This window comes from Scylla paramamosain, chromosome 44, assembly GCF_035594125.1.
Source record: "Scylla paramamosain isolate STU-SP2022 chromosome 44, ASM3559412v1, whole genome shotgun sequence".
Lineage (NCBI taxonomy): Eukaryota > Metazoa > Arthropoda > Malacostraca > Decapoda > Portunidae > Scylla > Scylla paramamosain.
Window position 1 is genome coordinate 1,137,515 of NC_087194.1, and position 17,500 is coordinate 1,155,014.

The 17,500-nt window shown below is 35.6% G+C and overlaps 1 protein-coding gene and 1 long non-coding RNA gene across 6 annotated transcripts in view; one reads left to right on the forward strand and one right to left on the reverse strand.

Annotated features, from left to right (window-relative positions):
• The window catches only part of LOC135093881 (drebrin-like protein), a 25,832-nt gene extending 9,651 nt beyond the window's left edge, over positions 1 to 16,181 (forward strand). For 3 of the 4 annotated variants that reach the window (XM_063993507.1, XM_063993505.1, XM_063993508.1), the window contains 9 exons: positions 665 to 829; positions 1,560 to 1,760; positions 1,935 to 2,077; positions 2,355 to 2,515; positions 3,230 to 3,348; positions 4,094 to 4,579; positions 5,065 to 5,241; positions 5,436 to 5,502; positions 6,085 to 16,181. In XM_063993507.1, the coding sequence (XP_063849577.1) occupies positions 665 to 829; positions 1,560 to 1,760; positions 1,935 to 2,077; positions 2,355 to 2,515; positions 3,230 to 3,348; positions 4,094 to 4,579; positions 5,065 to 5,241; positions 5,436 to 5,502; positions 6,085 to 6,287 (1,722 nt within the window). In that variant the 3' untranslated portion in view covers positions 6,288 to 16,181. The remainder of the gene's footprint in view (positions 1 to 664; positions 830 to 1,559; positions 1,761 to 1,934; positions 2,078 to 2,354; positions 2,516 to 3,229; positions 3,349 to 4,093; positions 4,580 to 5,064; positions 5,242 to 5,435; positions 5,503 to 6,084) is intronic. The other variant, XR_010263515.1, reaches the window with a different exon arrangement.
• The window catches only part of LOC135093896 (uncharacterized), a 77,981-nt gene continuing 66,479 nt past the window's right edge, over positions 5,999 to 17,500 (reverse strand). For both annotated transcript variants that reach the window (XR_010263519.1, XR_010263518.1), the window contains 2 exons: positions 16,747 to 16,852; positions 5,999 to 6,195 (listed from right to left, as the gene is read on the reverse strand). This is a non-coding gene — a long non-coding RNA (uncharacterized LOC135093896). The remainder of the gene's footprint in view (positions 6,196 to 16,746; positions 16,853 to 17,500) is intronic.

The following is a 17,500-nucleotide window of genomic DNA, read 5'->3' on the forward strand; positions in this document are numbered from 1 at the left end:
AAGTACATAGTGTATACTTAACATTTGCTTTTACTTAGAGATAATAAAGATAAACCAAATATTTACAGATACTTAGAAATAAGAATAAAAATCAAATAAGAAAAAAAAAATTAAATTCCATATTTTTTTGTCCCCTATTGAAGTAATTAAAAAAAGTTGATTGTTGATTATGTATTATTTTTAGAGCCATATTTAAATAGACATCCATTTTATCCCCATTTTCTTTAAGTTCAATCCATTTTCTTCTAAGTAATGCATTTTCTTTCATCCCATTTCTTTTTTGCTTTTTTTCCTCAATTCTCTTTCATCCCATCATCCTCAGGCTATCCTAACCCATTTTCTTCCTTATTTCTCTATTTTTCTCCTTCCATTCATCTATGCATCCCATTTCTTTAGTCATATCCCCATATCAACCCCATGCAAACCCATTTTCTCCCTAACCTAACCTAATTCCGTTTTCTATTCCTCCCATCCATTGTAACTAACCCATTTCTTGCTAACCTAACCTAACCTAACCCCTTCTCCATCCATCTGCTTACCCATCCCATCTCTATCATCTCATCCTCCTTTCTAACCCCTTCCAAACTTCCACCCATTACTTCAACTATTCCCTTCCCGTTTTCCGTTCGTTCCATCCACCCCTAACTGCTCCGCTTATTACCAGGGGACAAATTACCGTCGGACAAACCCTCTGGCTGAAATTGACTCTCGTTCCCGTAACAAGTTCTGGGAAGAGCAGGAAGAGGAGGAGAAGAGGAGGAAGCAAGAGGAACAGCAACGAAAGGAGGAGGAACTGAAGAAGCTGGAGAAGGAGAGAAAGCAAAGAGAGGTACGAAGAAGAAGAAGGAGGAGGAGGAGGAGAGTGAAGGAAATGAAGAAACTAGAGGAGAAGAAGCAGAGGAGGAGGAGGAGGAGGAGGAGAATATGATAAAGGAGATAAGGATGGGCTGGTAGAGGATTTAAAGAAAGGAGATAAAAGATAACAAGATACAGAGGAAGAGGAGGAGGAGGAGGAGGAGGAGTAAAAAGATATATGAATAAGAATGATAAGATATAGATAGCCATGTGAGAGAGAGAGAGAGAGAGAGAGAGAGAGATTTTTTTCAATATTATCTAGCCGTTTCCTCTCTCACTTTCCTCTTTTCATTTTTATACTCTCTCTCTCTCTCTCTCTCTCTCTCTCTCTCTCTCTCTCTCTCTCTCTCTCTCTCTCTCTCTCTCTCTCTCTCTCTCTCTCTCTCTCTCTCTCTCTCTCTCTCTCTCTCTCATGTTTTTATTTATTTTCCTTTCTTCTCTCATCTCTTCTACTTTCTTATTTACTTTCCCTCATTATTTACTTACTTTTCCCTTCCCTTCTCATCTCTCCTACTTTTATTTTTACCTTATTTATTTATTCCTCCCCCTCTACCTTTTTTATTCATCTTTTCTGACCCTTTTCTTTATTCCTCCCTCCCTCTCTCACCTCTTCTCCCTTTCTTAATCTTTAACCCCTTATTTCTCCTTCCAATCTTCCCCTCCCCTTCCTTATCCTGTCTCCTACCACCCACTCCCTGTTCTAGATCTTGGAGGCGCAGCACAGGGAACAGCTGACTAAGGAGAGGAACAGCCGGATCCTTGCAGGGCGTCGGGCGGAGGAGGAAGCTGCCAGGAACCTCTCGGCCAATCAGCAGAGGTGGCACGAACAGTCGGCCAATGAACAGCAAGCAGAGGAGGACGAGAGGGGTAGAAGGGCTGAGGTCATGAGGCAGCAGAGGAAGAAGGTGAGAGAAATCCCCATAGACACTAAAATAACAAGACTACAAGAAATTAACTTGCTACGTCCCAGATTTACAGAATAAGTTAGCTTGTAGAAAACGGGGAAATAAATTAACCACGATTATTATTATTATTATTATTACTACTACACGGTATTACAAACAAAAGCACACACGCAGGAGGCGGAGGCGCTGATTGGCGGACGGACGCACGCAGCCAGGGACCTGTTTGAGCAGCACACTACCACCGCCACCACCACCACCACCACCAACCGCCCCCCACCGCGGAGACTAAAGGAATTTAATCCAGTCAATAATGCAAGGTGAGAGGATGTTGTTGTTGTTGTTGTTGTTGTTGTTGTTGTTGTTGTTTATTGTTTTTGTTGTTATTACTCATATTTTGTTGTTATTTTGATTATTACTGTTACTATTATTATTGCTGTTGTTGCTATTACTGATTATTATTAATTATTATTATTTCTCATCATTATTGTTGTTATTACTCATTATTATCATTATCATTATTATTCAGTTTCTTTCATTAATCTTTAAACCACCACATTTCTTCCTTCCTTCCCTCCCTCCCTCCCTCCATGTCAGAGAGGACATGCAAGGCACACCACAGCAGCAGCAGCAGCAGCAACAACAGCAGCACACAGGCCCCAGCAAAGGTGTGACAGCACGATGGCCCCCCGCTGCTGCTGCCTCCTCGTCCCCCGCCCAGCAGGTCTCCACCCCCTCCCCGGCACAGAGGAGGACTAGTAAGTATGCACGGCAGGTGTGTTCTCTGTGTGTTAATGATTCCTGGGGTGTTTTTGTTCTTGTTTTTGTTGTTGTTGTTCAGTTTCTTGTTTTTTGTAATTTTTTTGGTACTTTTTTTTTTTTTTTGTGTGTGTGTGTGTGTGTGTGTGTGTGTGTGTGTGTGTGTGTGTGTGTGTGTGTGTTTCTCATCTGTATTTGCTCTTTTTCATTTTTTTTGGGTTTTCATTTAATTTTTTTTTTTATTTAAATGTTCTTTTTTGTGTGTGTATTTTTGCTTCCTGTTGTTATTAATATTATTACTTTTTTTTACTCTTCAGATCAAATTTGTATTCATTTTTTGTGTGTGTTTTCATTTTGCATCATTTAATTCTTTAGTCTTCAGATCAAATTTGTTACATTTCCATATTTTTTTCTATTTGCACTTTACATCACTACATTTTTTCTTACTTCTGAGGTTGAATTTACAAGTGTTTTTGATACTTTCTTTATTTCATCACTTCTATTATATTTCAAACACATTTTTCTTTACTATTTTCACTTCACACATTTTTTTAAGCACCTTTTAAAAAAATTTGCACATTACATAATTTATCAGACCATTACACTTATACATTACATAATTTATCAGACCATTACACTTATATAATTACATTTACCATCAGTAACTCCTCACAAGCCACCCCACTTAACACACCATCCTGTTTTCTATTTAGCCACTGCTGCCGCTGCCGCCCACCACACCCCAGTGCAGGACATGATCCCAGCGCAGTCCACCCCACCCGGCCCGCCCTCCAAGCAGCCCCCCACTGAGTCACCCCAGACAGCACATCCGGTAAGGCGTGTGTGTGTGTGTATTGTCAATTTTTCTATTTTTTTTCGTTAATTTTATTGTAAAACTGCTCAGAATACTACTACTACTACTACTACTACTACTACTACTACTACTACTACTACTGCTGCTTGTGAGTGTGGTCATTAAATAATTAACTGGTTGCTTGTTTGTACTTCTGTGTGTTTGTTTGTGTTTGGTAATTGTTTGTTTTTTTGCTTTTTTTTCAATGTTGTGCTCTCAAAACTTGTCTTGTTCTCTTTTTTTCATTATTGTTATTATTATTATCTATTTTTGTTATTCATAGTATGTGTATGTTTCTTTTTTATAATTTTTTTCAATGTCATGTTTTATTCAAATTTTGTTTTACTTTCTGCATTGTTTTCCATTTGTTTATCTACTTATTTCTTTATCAATCTGCATGAATGACATCTTACTGTTTTGAACTGATGTCTGTGTGTGTGTGTGTGTGTGTGTGTGTGTGTGTGTGTGTGTGTGTGTGTGTGTGTGTGTCTGTGTGTGTGTGTGTGTGTGTGTGTGTGTGTGTGTGTGTATGTTTTTGTTATTCAGTGTTGTGTGGCATCCTAAGAATTTGTTTTGTTGTTTCATTTTAATTAATCCCTCGTTCTCTTTATTTTCTGAAAAGTGTTTGTGGTTAAGATTCTTGAGAGAGAGAGAGAGAGAGAGAGAGAGAGAGACGAACCAGTACTACCTCATTCCTTTCACTCCTGATTCCCTCAAAAAACAGGAGGCAGGAGGAGGAGTAGGAGGAGGATATGTGAGGAACCTGATGAAGGAAGGTCTTCCACTGCAGCCCAAGGAGGAGGAGGAGGAGGAGGAGAAGGAAGAGGAGGACCAGTGGGGAGAGGAACAGGAACCCCCCGCCATCCCCACCACTACCAGTCCATCTCTTCCTCACATCCCTCCTTCATCCACCCAGCTCCTCTCTGCCCAACCTTATGCTCCACCCTCCCATGGCCACTCTACAACCACTCACATTGCCCCTCCATCCATCCAGAGCCCCACTCCACCCTTCTCCACCCCATCTTATACCCAGCTGCAGAATAATAAGAATCTAGCTATGAAGGGAGAAGAAAACAGCAGTAGTGGTTATGGGATACCTTCTCCTCCTCTCTCCACCTACTCCATTCCTCCTCCACAAGACCAGGTGGAGGAGAAACGCTACCTCCCGCCTGGCCAGTCACATTTTGGTGGAGATAGTGGAAGTTACACAGTATGTTGTTTTTTTTATTTTTTGTTTTCTTTTTCTATCTTTTTCTTTTCTTTTTTTCTTGTTTTTGTTCCCTTTTTTTCATTTATTGGTCTTTTATTTGTTTATTTTTGTTTTTTTATTTTTTTTTGTTCTTTATCATCATGTCTTCTGTTTCTCTTTTATTGTTTTTATTAGTATGTATTTGTTTCTCCTTTCTTTTTATTGATTTCTCCGTTTTCTTTTTTACGTTTCTCAGTTAATGTCAGTTTTTGTTAGTTTTAGTCAGTTATTTTATTATTATTACTATTACTTTTTTTTATTTTCTATTATTTATTTCTTCTTATTTCCACTTTTCAGTTATTATCAGTTATTATTCATGTCTCTTGTGTTATTATTATTATTTTAAGTAATTTTGTTTATTTACTCCTTTATTTATTAATTAATTTATTTTATTCTTAATTTTAACCCACCACCACCACCAACCAATCACATCCCTGCCTCCACAGAATGGCCTCCACCAATCAGAGCTGAGGAACGGCACGGCGTCCCCCACCAGGCAGAACGGAGCCGCCCACCAACACCACACCACCACCACCACCACCGCGATGGGGGAGGAGGCCGTGTCCGTCATCAACCAGACCCCTGTGATTGACGAGAGTGCTGGGATGATCTATGAAGTTGATGTAAGTTGGTGACTGGTTCAATGGTTCCTTTTCTTGGGGAAATTTTGTTGTGTAGTGATTATTGTGAATTTTTTTTGTTCATTTCTACCTTACTTCATTTATTTATTATTTATTTATATATACGTATGTGCGTTTGTTTATTTTTCGGTTCGGTATAATTTTTTATTTCTCCTCTCTCTCTCTCTCTCTTTCAGGGGGTGGAGTATCAGATTCTCCCGGAACATGGGTTGTGTGCGCGTGCTCTGTACGACTACCAAGCAGGTATGTGTGTGCGTGTGTGTGTCCTGCCTTCCTTTCTTTTATCTATATTTTCATCTATTTTTTTTTCATCTATATTTTTTTTCATCTATTTTTTCATCTATTTTTTTCATCTATATTCTTTTTCCATTTATATTTTTTTTCATCTATATTTCATCTATTTTTTTCATCTATATTTTATCTTCTTCTGCTCCTTCTTCCTCATATTTATTTGGTTACCTTTGTTCAGTTTCTTTCCTTCTCTTTTTCCTGCTTCTTATAATACATCTTTATTTTCTTGTCTAGCTGTCCTGTCTCTTTCCTTCTTGTCTTCCTGTGTTCCTTATTCCTCCTCTTTTTGCTTGCTTATTTTTTCTTCCCTTCTCATTTAACTTCTTCCATTCATGACTAAACAAAGAATAATGGTGATAATGATATAACCTTTCTTATTTATTTATTTATTTATTTACTTGTGATAATGATATATAACCTTTCTTATTTATTTATTTACTTGTTTACCTTTCCACACACAAAGACAACAACAACAAAAACTATAAACAAAAAAGATGACAACAGCAAACTAAAAATTCATCCTCGTCTTCTCAGCGGATGACACAGAGATCACATTTGACCCCTCGGAGATCATCACCAACATCGACCGGATTGACGAGGGTTGGTGGCAGGGCGTGGATCCTGATGGCATGTACGGCCTGTTCCCTGCCAATTATGTGGAGCTCATCAATGAAGGGAGAGAAGGACGAGTAGGAGGAGGAGGAGGTGGAGTGGGAGGAGGAGGAGGTGGTGTGTGAAGGAAGGAGTGAGAGAGAAGAGGTGGTGAAAGGAGGTGGAATTGTGTGGGAGGAAAGATTTGAGTGTATGAGAGAGAGAGAGAGAGAGAGAGAGAGAGAGAGAGAGAGAGAATTATTAGTGTTGCTTTTCCTATATGAACTGGCTGAGTCATTTTTATTACTATTATTATTATTACTATTGATTATTACTATTAATTATTATTATTACATACAAAAGTAAGTTAACCCATTGATGATTATCTGCATTTCATTTTTTTATTACATATAATTGCATTGCTTTCACTGCCCAATTTGTTGCATTATTATTATTATTATTATTATTATTATTATTATTATTATTGAGAGAACAGATACATGAAGCTTTGCAAAGTTGACACAAACACACACACACACACACACACACAGAACACAATAAAACAACTATTAAATAACTCCTGAATCAAAAAACAAGACTGAGCACACAACATTTTAACCTCCATCACATACATGCCTGCCTTATTTTCTGCATTATTTTCCATTTATTTATCTATCTACTCATTGAGGGAAGGGATCAGACACAACACATACAACCATCCACATTTTGAAATGCTTCTGGCTGCACCTCCACTACTTCCCGAAGACTGTAGTTCAAGCTATACAGGTTTTTAAGGGTGTTTTTTATGGTTATAGTGAAAGATTAACAACATTTCTACATTGCTAATAGGAGAAACACTCTTAAAAGGCTCTAATTGAAGCTATATGGTTTTTTAAGAGTGTTTTAATAGTTGTAGTGACAGATTAATAACATTTCTACTTTATTAACAGGAGAAACACTCTTAAAATTAAAGCCACGTGCTGTTTCAAGAGTCTATTTGTGATTCTAGTGACAGATTAATGACATTTCTACACTATTAACAGAGGAAATGCTCTTGAGAATCTGGCTGATCATCACTGTGCTCTTGGAAAATAGTGGAGAGAGAGAGAGAGAGAGAGAGAGAGAGAGAGTGTGTGAGTGTGTGTAGAGGAGTGTGGGGGGGGGGGGAGGAAGGTTTGGAGATTCACACTTGCTCTTGAAGGCTGGCAGGAAATATGAGTCAGATTAGATTAGATAAAGATTTGGGTACAAGTGTTCTGACTGTTGTGTGTGTGTGTGTGTGTCATTGTACTTAAATATTCACTCTGACATAAGGGAAACTGCATTGTGAGAGTGGATTTGGTAGAGATAAGAAGAGAAAGGAGGTTGTAAGCTAGATACAGTAAATATTCACTCAGACATAAGGGAAACTGCATTGTGAGAGTGGATTTGGTAGAGATAAGAAGAGAAAGGAGATTGTATAAGCTAGATACAGTAAAATTACATTAGAGGAGTGGATATGATAGAGATAACAAGGGGAGAGGAGTGGGGATGTGGACTTTCATACAATAAAGAGAAGTGGATATGAGATAGATTAGGAGTAGAAAATGTGGACTTAAATATAATAAACTGAAAGTGGATTTGATAAAGAAGGGAAGGATTAGGAATGTAGAAATAAACAACATAAGTGGATTTGATGAAGGGAAAAAAGGATTAGGAATATATAAATTGAGCACACATTAATCTTTCCTTAATCTACTTTTCTGGATTTGATGAAGGGAAAAGGATTAGGAATATATAAATCGAACACACATTAATCTTTCTTTTTTTTTAATCTACTTTTCATGATAGGAAAATGTCTTGCTATGTTAACTTTTTGTCCTTTTCTCTCTAGTTTCATTCTTTTTTTAGGTACGATAAACTTTAAAAAGGAAACAAAATAGGCGAGAAATATTCCCCGTACAATAAATTTTACTTTTTATTTTTCGACCAAGTTGTCTAGAAGTGATGGAAAAATAAAACTTGACACAAAACCATTATTACTAGCAGCCACAAATTAACGAACGCTCAGGTGTACAAAGGTAGTGGACAGGTGCGGCGGTGTTGACCTTACTAACCTTACCTTAGTCATAACGAGTAATAATAATAACAATAATATGTAATAGTGTCATTTTACTGTAATTTTATATCATTTACTATTTTTACTATTATTTCTACTCCAATGATTTAGTCAATATGCTCCTATTGTAGTGACTTAACACTTTTTTCACCCATAAGAGTGACTTAGGGCTTAGGGAGAGGCTTGCATTGCTCATAATTGCATTTAACTAAAGGTGTGTATGTGTTTTAGCAAGATTATAGTGGGGAGGTGAGTGAGTACGTGTGTGTGAGTGTGTGTGTCTGTTTCCCTCCCCACACGCACTGCAGGCATAGTTGGTTTAAGTTATTCCTCTGTTTTTCGTTTTATCAATTTGTTTTTTTTTGGTCTTTGTTTTGATTTGGCTTTTGGTTCTGATCTATTTTTTTTTTTGTATATTTGTTATTTTCTTTATTTTTACTGTTTTCTGTTATTCTTTATTTTTTAGTTTTATTTATTTTTTTTCCTGAGTTATTTTATGCCAAGAATCTTTAAAGTTACCATTTTTCTCTCTTTTTTTTTCTCATTAATTTTCTCTCATATTCATTATTCACTTAATATTTTGTGTCCTGATGATTTGATTTAACTCATGTTCATTTATTTGGTGTTCCTTTCATTATCTTATTATTCCTCTATGACAGAAGTGAGAAAGCTGGAGAATTACTAGAATTACTATTGTTATCATCATTATCACACCTTTTCCTTGTTTATTTACTTTAATTTTTCAGTCTGCCATCAGAACAGTGGCTGGTGGGGGGTGCTTTTGTTTGTTTGTTTGTTTGTTTGTTTGCTTGATTGCTTGTTTGTTTGTTTGTTTGGCTTATTGTTTCTGTTGCTCGTTTACATTTTTGCAACTTTTTTTCTACATTCGCACGTGTCATCTCTGCATCTATTTGTTTACAGTGTGTGTGTGTGTAGGTGTGTGTACTTACATGTTCCTATTGTTATTGTGTGTGTGTGTGTGTGTGTGTGTGTGTGTGTGTGTGTGTGTGTGTGTAGGTGTTCATGATCAATAATTGGCATCCTTACATCTTTAGACCTATAAGTGTAACCATTTCTTTAGGCCTTTGTTGATTGGTAATGATTCACCTAATTATTATTATTATTATTATTATTATTATTATTATTATTATTATTATTGATTTGTTCACTGTCCGGCTTGAGCTGTGTAACCCGATGAAGTGAAGGAATACTTAAAGGGGAGAGAGAGAGAGAGAGAGAGAGAGAGAGAGAGAGAGAGAGAGAGAGAGAGAGAGCGCACAAATTATCTTTATGGTCTGTATTCTTCCTTTTTTAAATCAAAGTTGGAGATCTGAATGAAACCACAGGATATACACAAAACACACATGAAAAGGGATTATTAAGGGATTATTATTGTTATTTTGATTACTATAGTTACTTGACAACCTAAGCAGCAATATATTCCCTTTGTGCATTTAAAAAAAACACTTATAAAATTACTCATTATAATAATCTTATTTACTCAGTTTTTAGATATGAAAAACTATGGTAATATCCCTTTTATTTAATGTGACAAGAGCGTTTAATTTCATATGTTGATACAAATTGCAATGAACACTATTTACCCCATAGAATCACCTGCATTTCTCAACTATATCAACCTGTGTTTCAGAATACTTAGTTCAGTGTATGTGTATTGAGTGTGGTGGCAGATTTGATCCCTGTGGTTGTGTTAAAGTTATTCGTGATTGGCACTGAGCCAGCATTGAGTAGATGGTGTTGTGCTGTACCTGTCACCTTCCCAATTCCAGGCTGGCCTTTCTGTGGCGAGAGAATGAGGGCGTTTGTGTTGCTGTGATGGGATAGGTGCAGGTTTCCTTGTGATTCGATGCAAGGGGAAAGTGGAATATATTGTAATGTTTAAATTTGATGGATAGATTCATATTTCATGCTCTGCGATAGAAAAAATGGGAAATATTGGAATGTTACTGTGAAAACCCAGTAGATAGATAGGCTGAGATTTCTTACTTGCAATAGAAAATGGAAAATATCAGTGTTAGAAAATGGAAAATATCAGTGTTACAGTCAAAACTCAATAGATAAATGGAATGCCAGAATGTTTGTGTTTTGAGATTCAGTAGATACACAGAGAGAGGTAGATTTCTTGCCAGAACTTCTTAAAAAACAACAAATTTATGCTTTAATCCCCTTTTAAATGTGAGGAAGGCAAGCTAAGGGACAGAAGAGTGAAGAAAAAATGAATAAATAAGCTTATATATAATTCTGCTCCTGTGAGGCAAATATTAAGTTGTATCTCCAAGAACTGTATTTACAAGGTACATTCAACTACACTGACTTACTTATGTAGGAGTGTATGGGAAGCCTGGTGGCGGACCATACATTGCAGAACACTCGGTAAATCACAAGCGTTTAGGAATCTTGGCATATTATCAGCGTTTTTCTTCTTTTCTCTTTTCACGTAAGAATTGCACTGGCTGGGGGCAAGAAAAGAGCAAAAGAAAGGAAAAGGAGGCCCACTGAGGTGCCACTCCCCCAAAAGCTATCAAATGTTTATTAATACTCTTCCTACTCACAATATTCACTTTAGATTATAATTATTATGCTAATGTTCCGGTTTAACTTACAGTGCATTAATTAAATGACCATTACAGACATTCGTGTCATGCACCGTGAGGTTGTGTGAGGTCAAAAGGTCAGCCTGGGTTGGGGAGGTCGCAGTTGTTGTTCTACCCGAGACCTGGCGTGTTAAATTTAATATCTGTCAAGTGAGAAGTGTGTTGACATGTCAGTTTGTCATATTACTCAACCATGTGTGTGTGTGTGTGTGTGTGTGTGTGTGTGTGTGTGTGGGGGTAATTTAGGCTTAGTTACTCCTTACACCTTCCCTGGTAATGTGCCTGTTTGTTATACATGTTAACTAATACAGAGGTTATTATGAGTGTGTGTGTGTGTGTGTGTATGTACAAGCGCAGGAAAACAAACTTCAAGTTATCAACATAATCGAGTAAATCCCTCAAAATGTATACACAGTTTGTAATAAATTTAAAAAAAGAAAGGGAGAAAATGTAGATAGTATGTATTTTTTATTTTAAACAGAAGTAAGGAGAAAATATGAATAGCCAAGATGAAAAGAATGATAATGGAAGTGATTCATGAGTTAGTCTTCTTCCTTTTAATTAACACAAGTAAAAGAAAAAAATCTATAGCAAATTTATTATCTAAACAGAAGTAGAGAGGAAAAATATAAATAGTTACAATGAAAAGAAGAATAATGAAGATAAAAGAATATGTTAGTTTCCTTCACGTGAAATAGAAAATAGTTTCCTTCATGTGAAATAGAAAATGAAAGCAATAACAATAAACAATAAATAAACAATAAATAAACAAATGTGTCTTGGTGAAAATATTCTGGACATTTTATTCTGTGCATTAAAAAATTTTAAACGTTACGCTCATTGTTGTTGTAGAGACGAGGCATTTTCTTTCTCGGTAACACTCGGTAGCTACACTTCTTACAGCAGTGGCGAGAATAATGAAAAAAAAAGGACGTTACTTATTTCAGCATTCAAAAAGTATCATTATTTAAGCTTATTATTGTAGAGATAAGGTATTTTCTTTCATGGTAATGCTCAGTAGCTACAATTCTCCATATGGCAGTGGTGAGAATAATGAAAGAAAGAAAGCACATTATTTATTTCAGCATTCAAAGGTATCATTAATTAAGCTCATTATTGTTCTAGATAGAGAGATAAGGTACATTTTCTTTCTCGGTAATGCTCAGTAGCTACAATTCTCCATATGGCAATGGTGAGAATAATGAAAGAAATAAAGAAAGCATGTTACTTATTTCAGCATTCAAAGGTATCATTAATTACGCTCATTATTGTTCTAGATAGAGAGATAAGGTACATTTTCTTTCTCAGTAATGCTCACCACTTCTTTCAGCAGTGGTGAGGATAGTGAAAATGAAATTACAGAAGCATTACTGTGAATGGTGAGGTGAATAGAAGGATGTTGTGAATTGAGAGATTAAAGAACAGGTGATATTTTAATGTTATTGAAGGAAAGATGCACAACTTCAGCCAACTATAAGGAACAAAATGCGAGATAAATAAAGCAGTGTCGTAATACTGAGAGGCAAAAGTGAACAGAAAACGTAAGAAAATGCTGAAAAAAATGATAAAGACGACAATAAAAGAAGAATTAGGAATGCTAAAGAAAATAATAATGATAATAGAACCTCTTTAGATGTACCAATGCATGAGAGAGAGAGAGAGAGAGAGAAACGTATTACCACACAAAAATATTAACTTCCTCCAAACGTGTTCCTTATAAAATTAATTAAGCGTTCATATAAATTAATGTTAATCTCTAAGTCTCCCATCTGACCTGACCTGCACTTATTATCTCAGGATGAATTAGAGAGTTTAATGGAGTATTTTTAAAGGCCTAACTACCCTGGGGAGACGTAGAGTTAATTATCACTTGTTCCTTCGGTGTGATTTGTAGTTATTGTTGTCGTTACAGTTTTTCCTCATGTTGGTGTGTACAATATTCTGAAACTGGTTTGGTGGTGGCGGTGTTTTAAGTAAATACGTATCTTTTCTCTAGTTTCGCATGGGGCGTTGTAACGTATGAATTGTTCTTTTGCTGGATGGTTTAATTAATGGTCTGGTGTACTGTTGTTGCATTTGGCGGATTTTTATTTATTTATTTATTTTTTTAACTTCCTGCAGTAAATGTTATGGTTATTTAAAGGTGTGAGTTTTCAGAAAGATTCATAGAGTAGGATATTTTGATTATTATTGTTATTATTATTATTATTATTATTTTTTTTTTTTTTTGGGGGGGGTTGCAGTGATTGTGTCATTGGAAGGGTTAAGTTGGCCTTCTAACATTGTATTAAGTATTGTATTTTGGATTTTTTTTTTTTTAACAGGTTGCAGGAATTATTGTTATCCCTTGCAGTTATTATTATTATAAGGTTCCTCCCTCAAGTTGAATAAAAGAGGTTATGATGTTTTTTTGTAAAGTTTAAAATTTAGTATTATCACTGAATTTTTTTTAAAGGGGTTTGCAATTGTAATTCACTCATGTATTTTTTTTTTTTTAAGTTTTCTTACAAATACGGGCAAATAGGTTTGTAAATATTTTGAAAGCCATCTAGAAATATTTTGAAAGCAAGCCATCTAGAAATATTTTGAAAGCCATCTGAAAGTATTATCAGATTTGAATATGTTTTTTTTTTTACAAATTTGTAGTTATTAATTTGTGCAGTCTGAAATTCTCTCATGAAAAAAAAAATTATACATTTCAGAAGTTTATGAAAAGTATTAATAAAATGTTTTCGGGTGTGTTTCTAGCAGACTTATCATTATTTGTATTCACAGCTTTTCTAGTCTTCCTTACTCACAAGTGCTTACAAATATTCTGAAATTATTATTATTATTATTGTTTTTTTTATTTATTTTTTAGAAAACTTGATTTTTGAGCAGCATAAGGCTGTATCAGGGACGTGAAGTGAAAACCTATACACAAAATAAGTACGTATCTGTCTGGGTTGTGTTGACATGCATAACTGTGTATATAACTATTTGTAAAGTTAAAAAAATATTGGGTCTGTGCTAGTTTTTTGGTCTGTATGTATGTATATCTATAAAAAAAATATATGTAAATGTAAGTGATAATTATTCTGAGTTACTTTTATTTTTTATTTTTAAGAGGTGCAGATATCTTGAAAGAGGCAAAATTTCAGTGACTTGTTCATTTACTTTTATTTTATTGTAAAGAGGAAAGTTTTGAATTTCGTATCAACACGGTTCAGCATCTCACTTTTTTTTTTTTATTAACAAAAGAAAATGAATTGTGAACTTTGTCTTAGCTACCTTTAAACTAACAGGCTGTAATTATGCACCAAGTAGTGAGGGAAGCATGGTAATTACACCTCTCTTTACAAGCATAATAGGGGGGCAAAAACCCCTTATAGCTTCTGTAAACGTTATGAAGATGTCAACAAAAAATGCTTCGACCAAATAAACAAAAAAATGCTTGGGCCATGTAGTGATGAAAATGCTTAAAAAATATATATAGAACTTGCTTGGGCCTGGAATTGTTGCATGGGTGAGAAAATTGCCCTAAAAATGTTCTGAAAAATGTTTTGAAAAATGTTTAAATATCAAATGCTTGTGTGTGTGTGTATGTGTGTGTGTGTGTGTGTGTGTGTGTGTGTGTAACCTCAACAGCTCAGAAACCAAACTTTAGGCTAACTAATGAATAAATCAACATAAATGAAACATAACTGTCTGTAGCAGAATAAATAAACATACATACGTACGTACGAGTGTGTATGAATGTACGTACATGCAACAAAAACCCCCTGTTATACGCATCACAAAGCTGTACTGGATTAATAAATGTACGACGCAGACCACAAATAATGACGAGAGATTTCATTAACTTTCACTCACTAAACGCTGATGCTTCCCTTTTAATTTAGTTCAGGTGGATGAAACATTTTGAAACGTGTCATTATTTGTGTCTGCGGCTGTACAAGTCTGTCAGTTGATTGCATGAGTGGGATTACATGACTGGCTAATAATTAAGGTGACAATAAAAATAATGGTAATGAAAGATGAGTGAGAAAAATGTAATTGAGAAAGAAAAGTGAAGAAAATGTGGTAATTGAGGAGAAAAATGAAAGAAAATGTGGTAATTGAGAAAAAAAAAAGAAAATGTGGTAATTGAGAAGAAAAAATGAAAGAAAATGTGGTAATTGAGCAGAAAAGTGAAAAAAATTGGGTAACTGAGGAGAAAAATGAAAAAAAAATCTAGTTATTGAGGAGAAAAGTGAGAAAAAATCTGGCAATTGAGAAGTGAAAGAAAAATCTGATAATGGAGAAGAAATGAGAATAAAAACTCTGCAAGTTGAGTGGGAGACAAGCATGGGAGAAAAAAAAATAAAAATAAAAAAAAATAGAATGAAAGTGGGGGAAAAAAAAAAAATCAGTGTGGCGCAGGTGGTGCAGGGAAACAACTTTTAACCCTTTCATTGCTATTTGACACTTCCTTAATTAGACTCTGGAACATGTTTTCATTTATTTATTTTATTTTATTAGTTTATTTTTTTTCTTGTTCTAGTCACCTCCAACCACTGTACTTCCAAGGAATTGAGAAAAAAAAATTCTTTTCACCCTCTTCTTTCTTGTGGATACATGCAAAGAGCCCATGAATTTCTCTTTTACTGAAGAAAAATAATAATTAGTTTTCTTTAATGTGTAAAGAGTTCAATTAAATTTTTGCTTTATACTTTTTTCATTGCCTAAAGATCACAGGTAGTCAAGCATTAATTAAATTATTATTTCCTTATTTATTTTATTTCCATTAACTTTTATTTTATTTCATTTATTTATTTATTAATTATGTAGGAGGGTCATCAGACAAAGACAACAACAAAAAAGACCCACTGAGGAGCTTAAACTGGTGTCAATTTTTGTATATGACTGGGCAGACCAACTTGTTTTCACTTTAACTGTATTTTTCCCCCCACCACAAGCGCCACACAAACTGAGGTGTGTCTGAATACTTGCTTTGCTACTAAACTCTCAAATCCACAGGCATTGAGCTACTAAGGCACCATAGAACCTGTAGAATGATGATTTTGCTGCTACTAAATCTGACAACTGCAGACTGCTACACCAACAACCCATAGAACCTGTAGAACAATAACATAATCATTAAGTTCTGTCCATATTACAGCTCAAACTGGCTTAACTTTGTACTGTACAGCCAATTAACGTAAGAGAAACTGTGGTGTGTGTGTGTGTGTGTGTGTGTGTGTGTGTGTGTGTGTGTGTGTGTTTTATGTTTTGTAATGACACCTATAATATTAATAATAATAATAATTGTTATTTTTGAGAAATAAAAAATTGCCAATCATCTAAAACTGTTTTCATTATCTTTGTGTGTGTGTGTGTGTGTGTGTGTATACAGTATTATAAAATTACTACTAAGAAAAAAGACAAACATTTAAACAAGCAATAAGATAGTAATAATAAACTTGATAATGAATGTAACAGTAATGACCAGTATTAGTTAACAAGCCAATTACCCCTTGCCGCAACGAACAACCTGAAGAGAACAACATGGCGACCACAGACACACCAATCAAACACATTCACGTATATGACCTCCAACCCCACTTCAATTCTCACCTCGGCCAGTTTATTTTTCACCTGGCCAGCTTATTCACACCTCACCTGAACTCTTTAAGTCACCTGTTCAACCTAATCACCTCACCTGATCACCCTAATCACCGCCTGGTCAATTTAATCACCTAACATAGTCACATCACCTTACGTAGCCACCCTAATCACTTCACTTAACCTAATCACACCTAGCCAACGTAATAAGCTAACTCACAAATCTAGCCAACTCACTCACAATCTCGAGTTACCCAATAATTTCATCCAATAAGTTTAAATTCCTTCCTCTACTAAATTCTTACTAACCTTCACTCCTTCAGCACCTCCTTCTGCGCCGCGCCACGAGATCTCCTCCACTCGACCTCTCTATCTCGCTGCCAGACTCAGAATGGAATGGGCGAGGTGAACAAGGCTGAAAAAGACACGAGGCTATTACAAAACCATATTTCAAAACACTTCGCTCGCTTTCTCTCACCAAGAGTATTTTTCAAGGCCACAGAGATGATACGCCAGGTTCCCGCGAGTGTTTTCATGTTAATAATGTAGAAATCTTGTTGATCTGTCCCTAGGATTGTAGAAACACCTTCAAAAACCCGTGTTACTTCAACTTAAGCGGTTTAAATATCGTGAAGATGCATCAATGAAGTGTTTCAGATTGTGCTCGTATGAAGCACATCTGGCCGCACCAACATTTCATTCAAAGGGCTCTAGTTGAGGTTGCACGGGTTTTTAAGGCAGTTTTTACGGTTCTGGCGATAGATCAAAAGGATTTCCACATTATTACCAGGAAAGGCAGTCTGAGAACCCGGCTGGTTACCTCTGTGGCCTTCGAAAAGTCGTGGCGATCGAGAGAACAGTGGGGTTCAGAATAGTGTTGTATAATTTGAGTTCTTGTTTGTATCATTAGTATAAATATATGTGTGTTGATATACAGTTTGGTTTGTAAAGGTAATGTTGTGTACCTGTTGTGTTTTGAGGGTTTTATCAACAATTATCGATGTGCTTTTGTTACTGGTTAATGAGTGTTCGAAGGATTGCTTGTTAAGTCTCTCTATCTCTC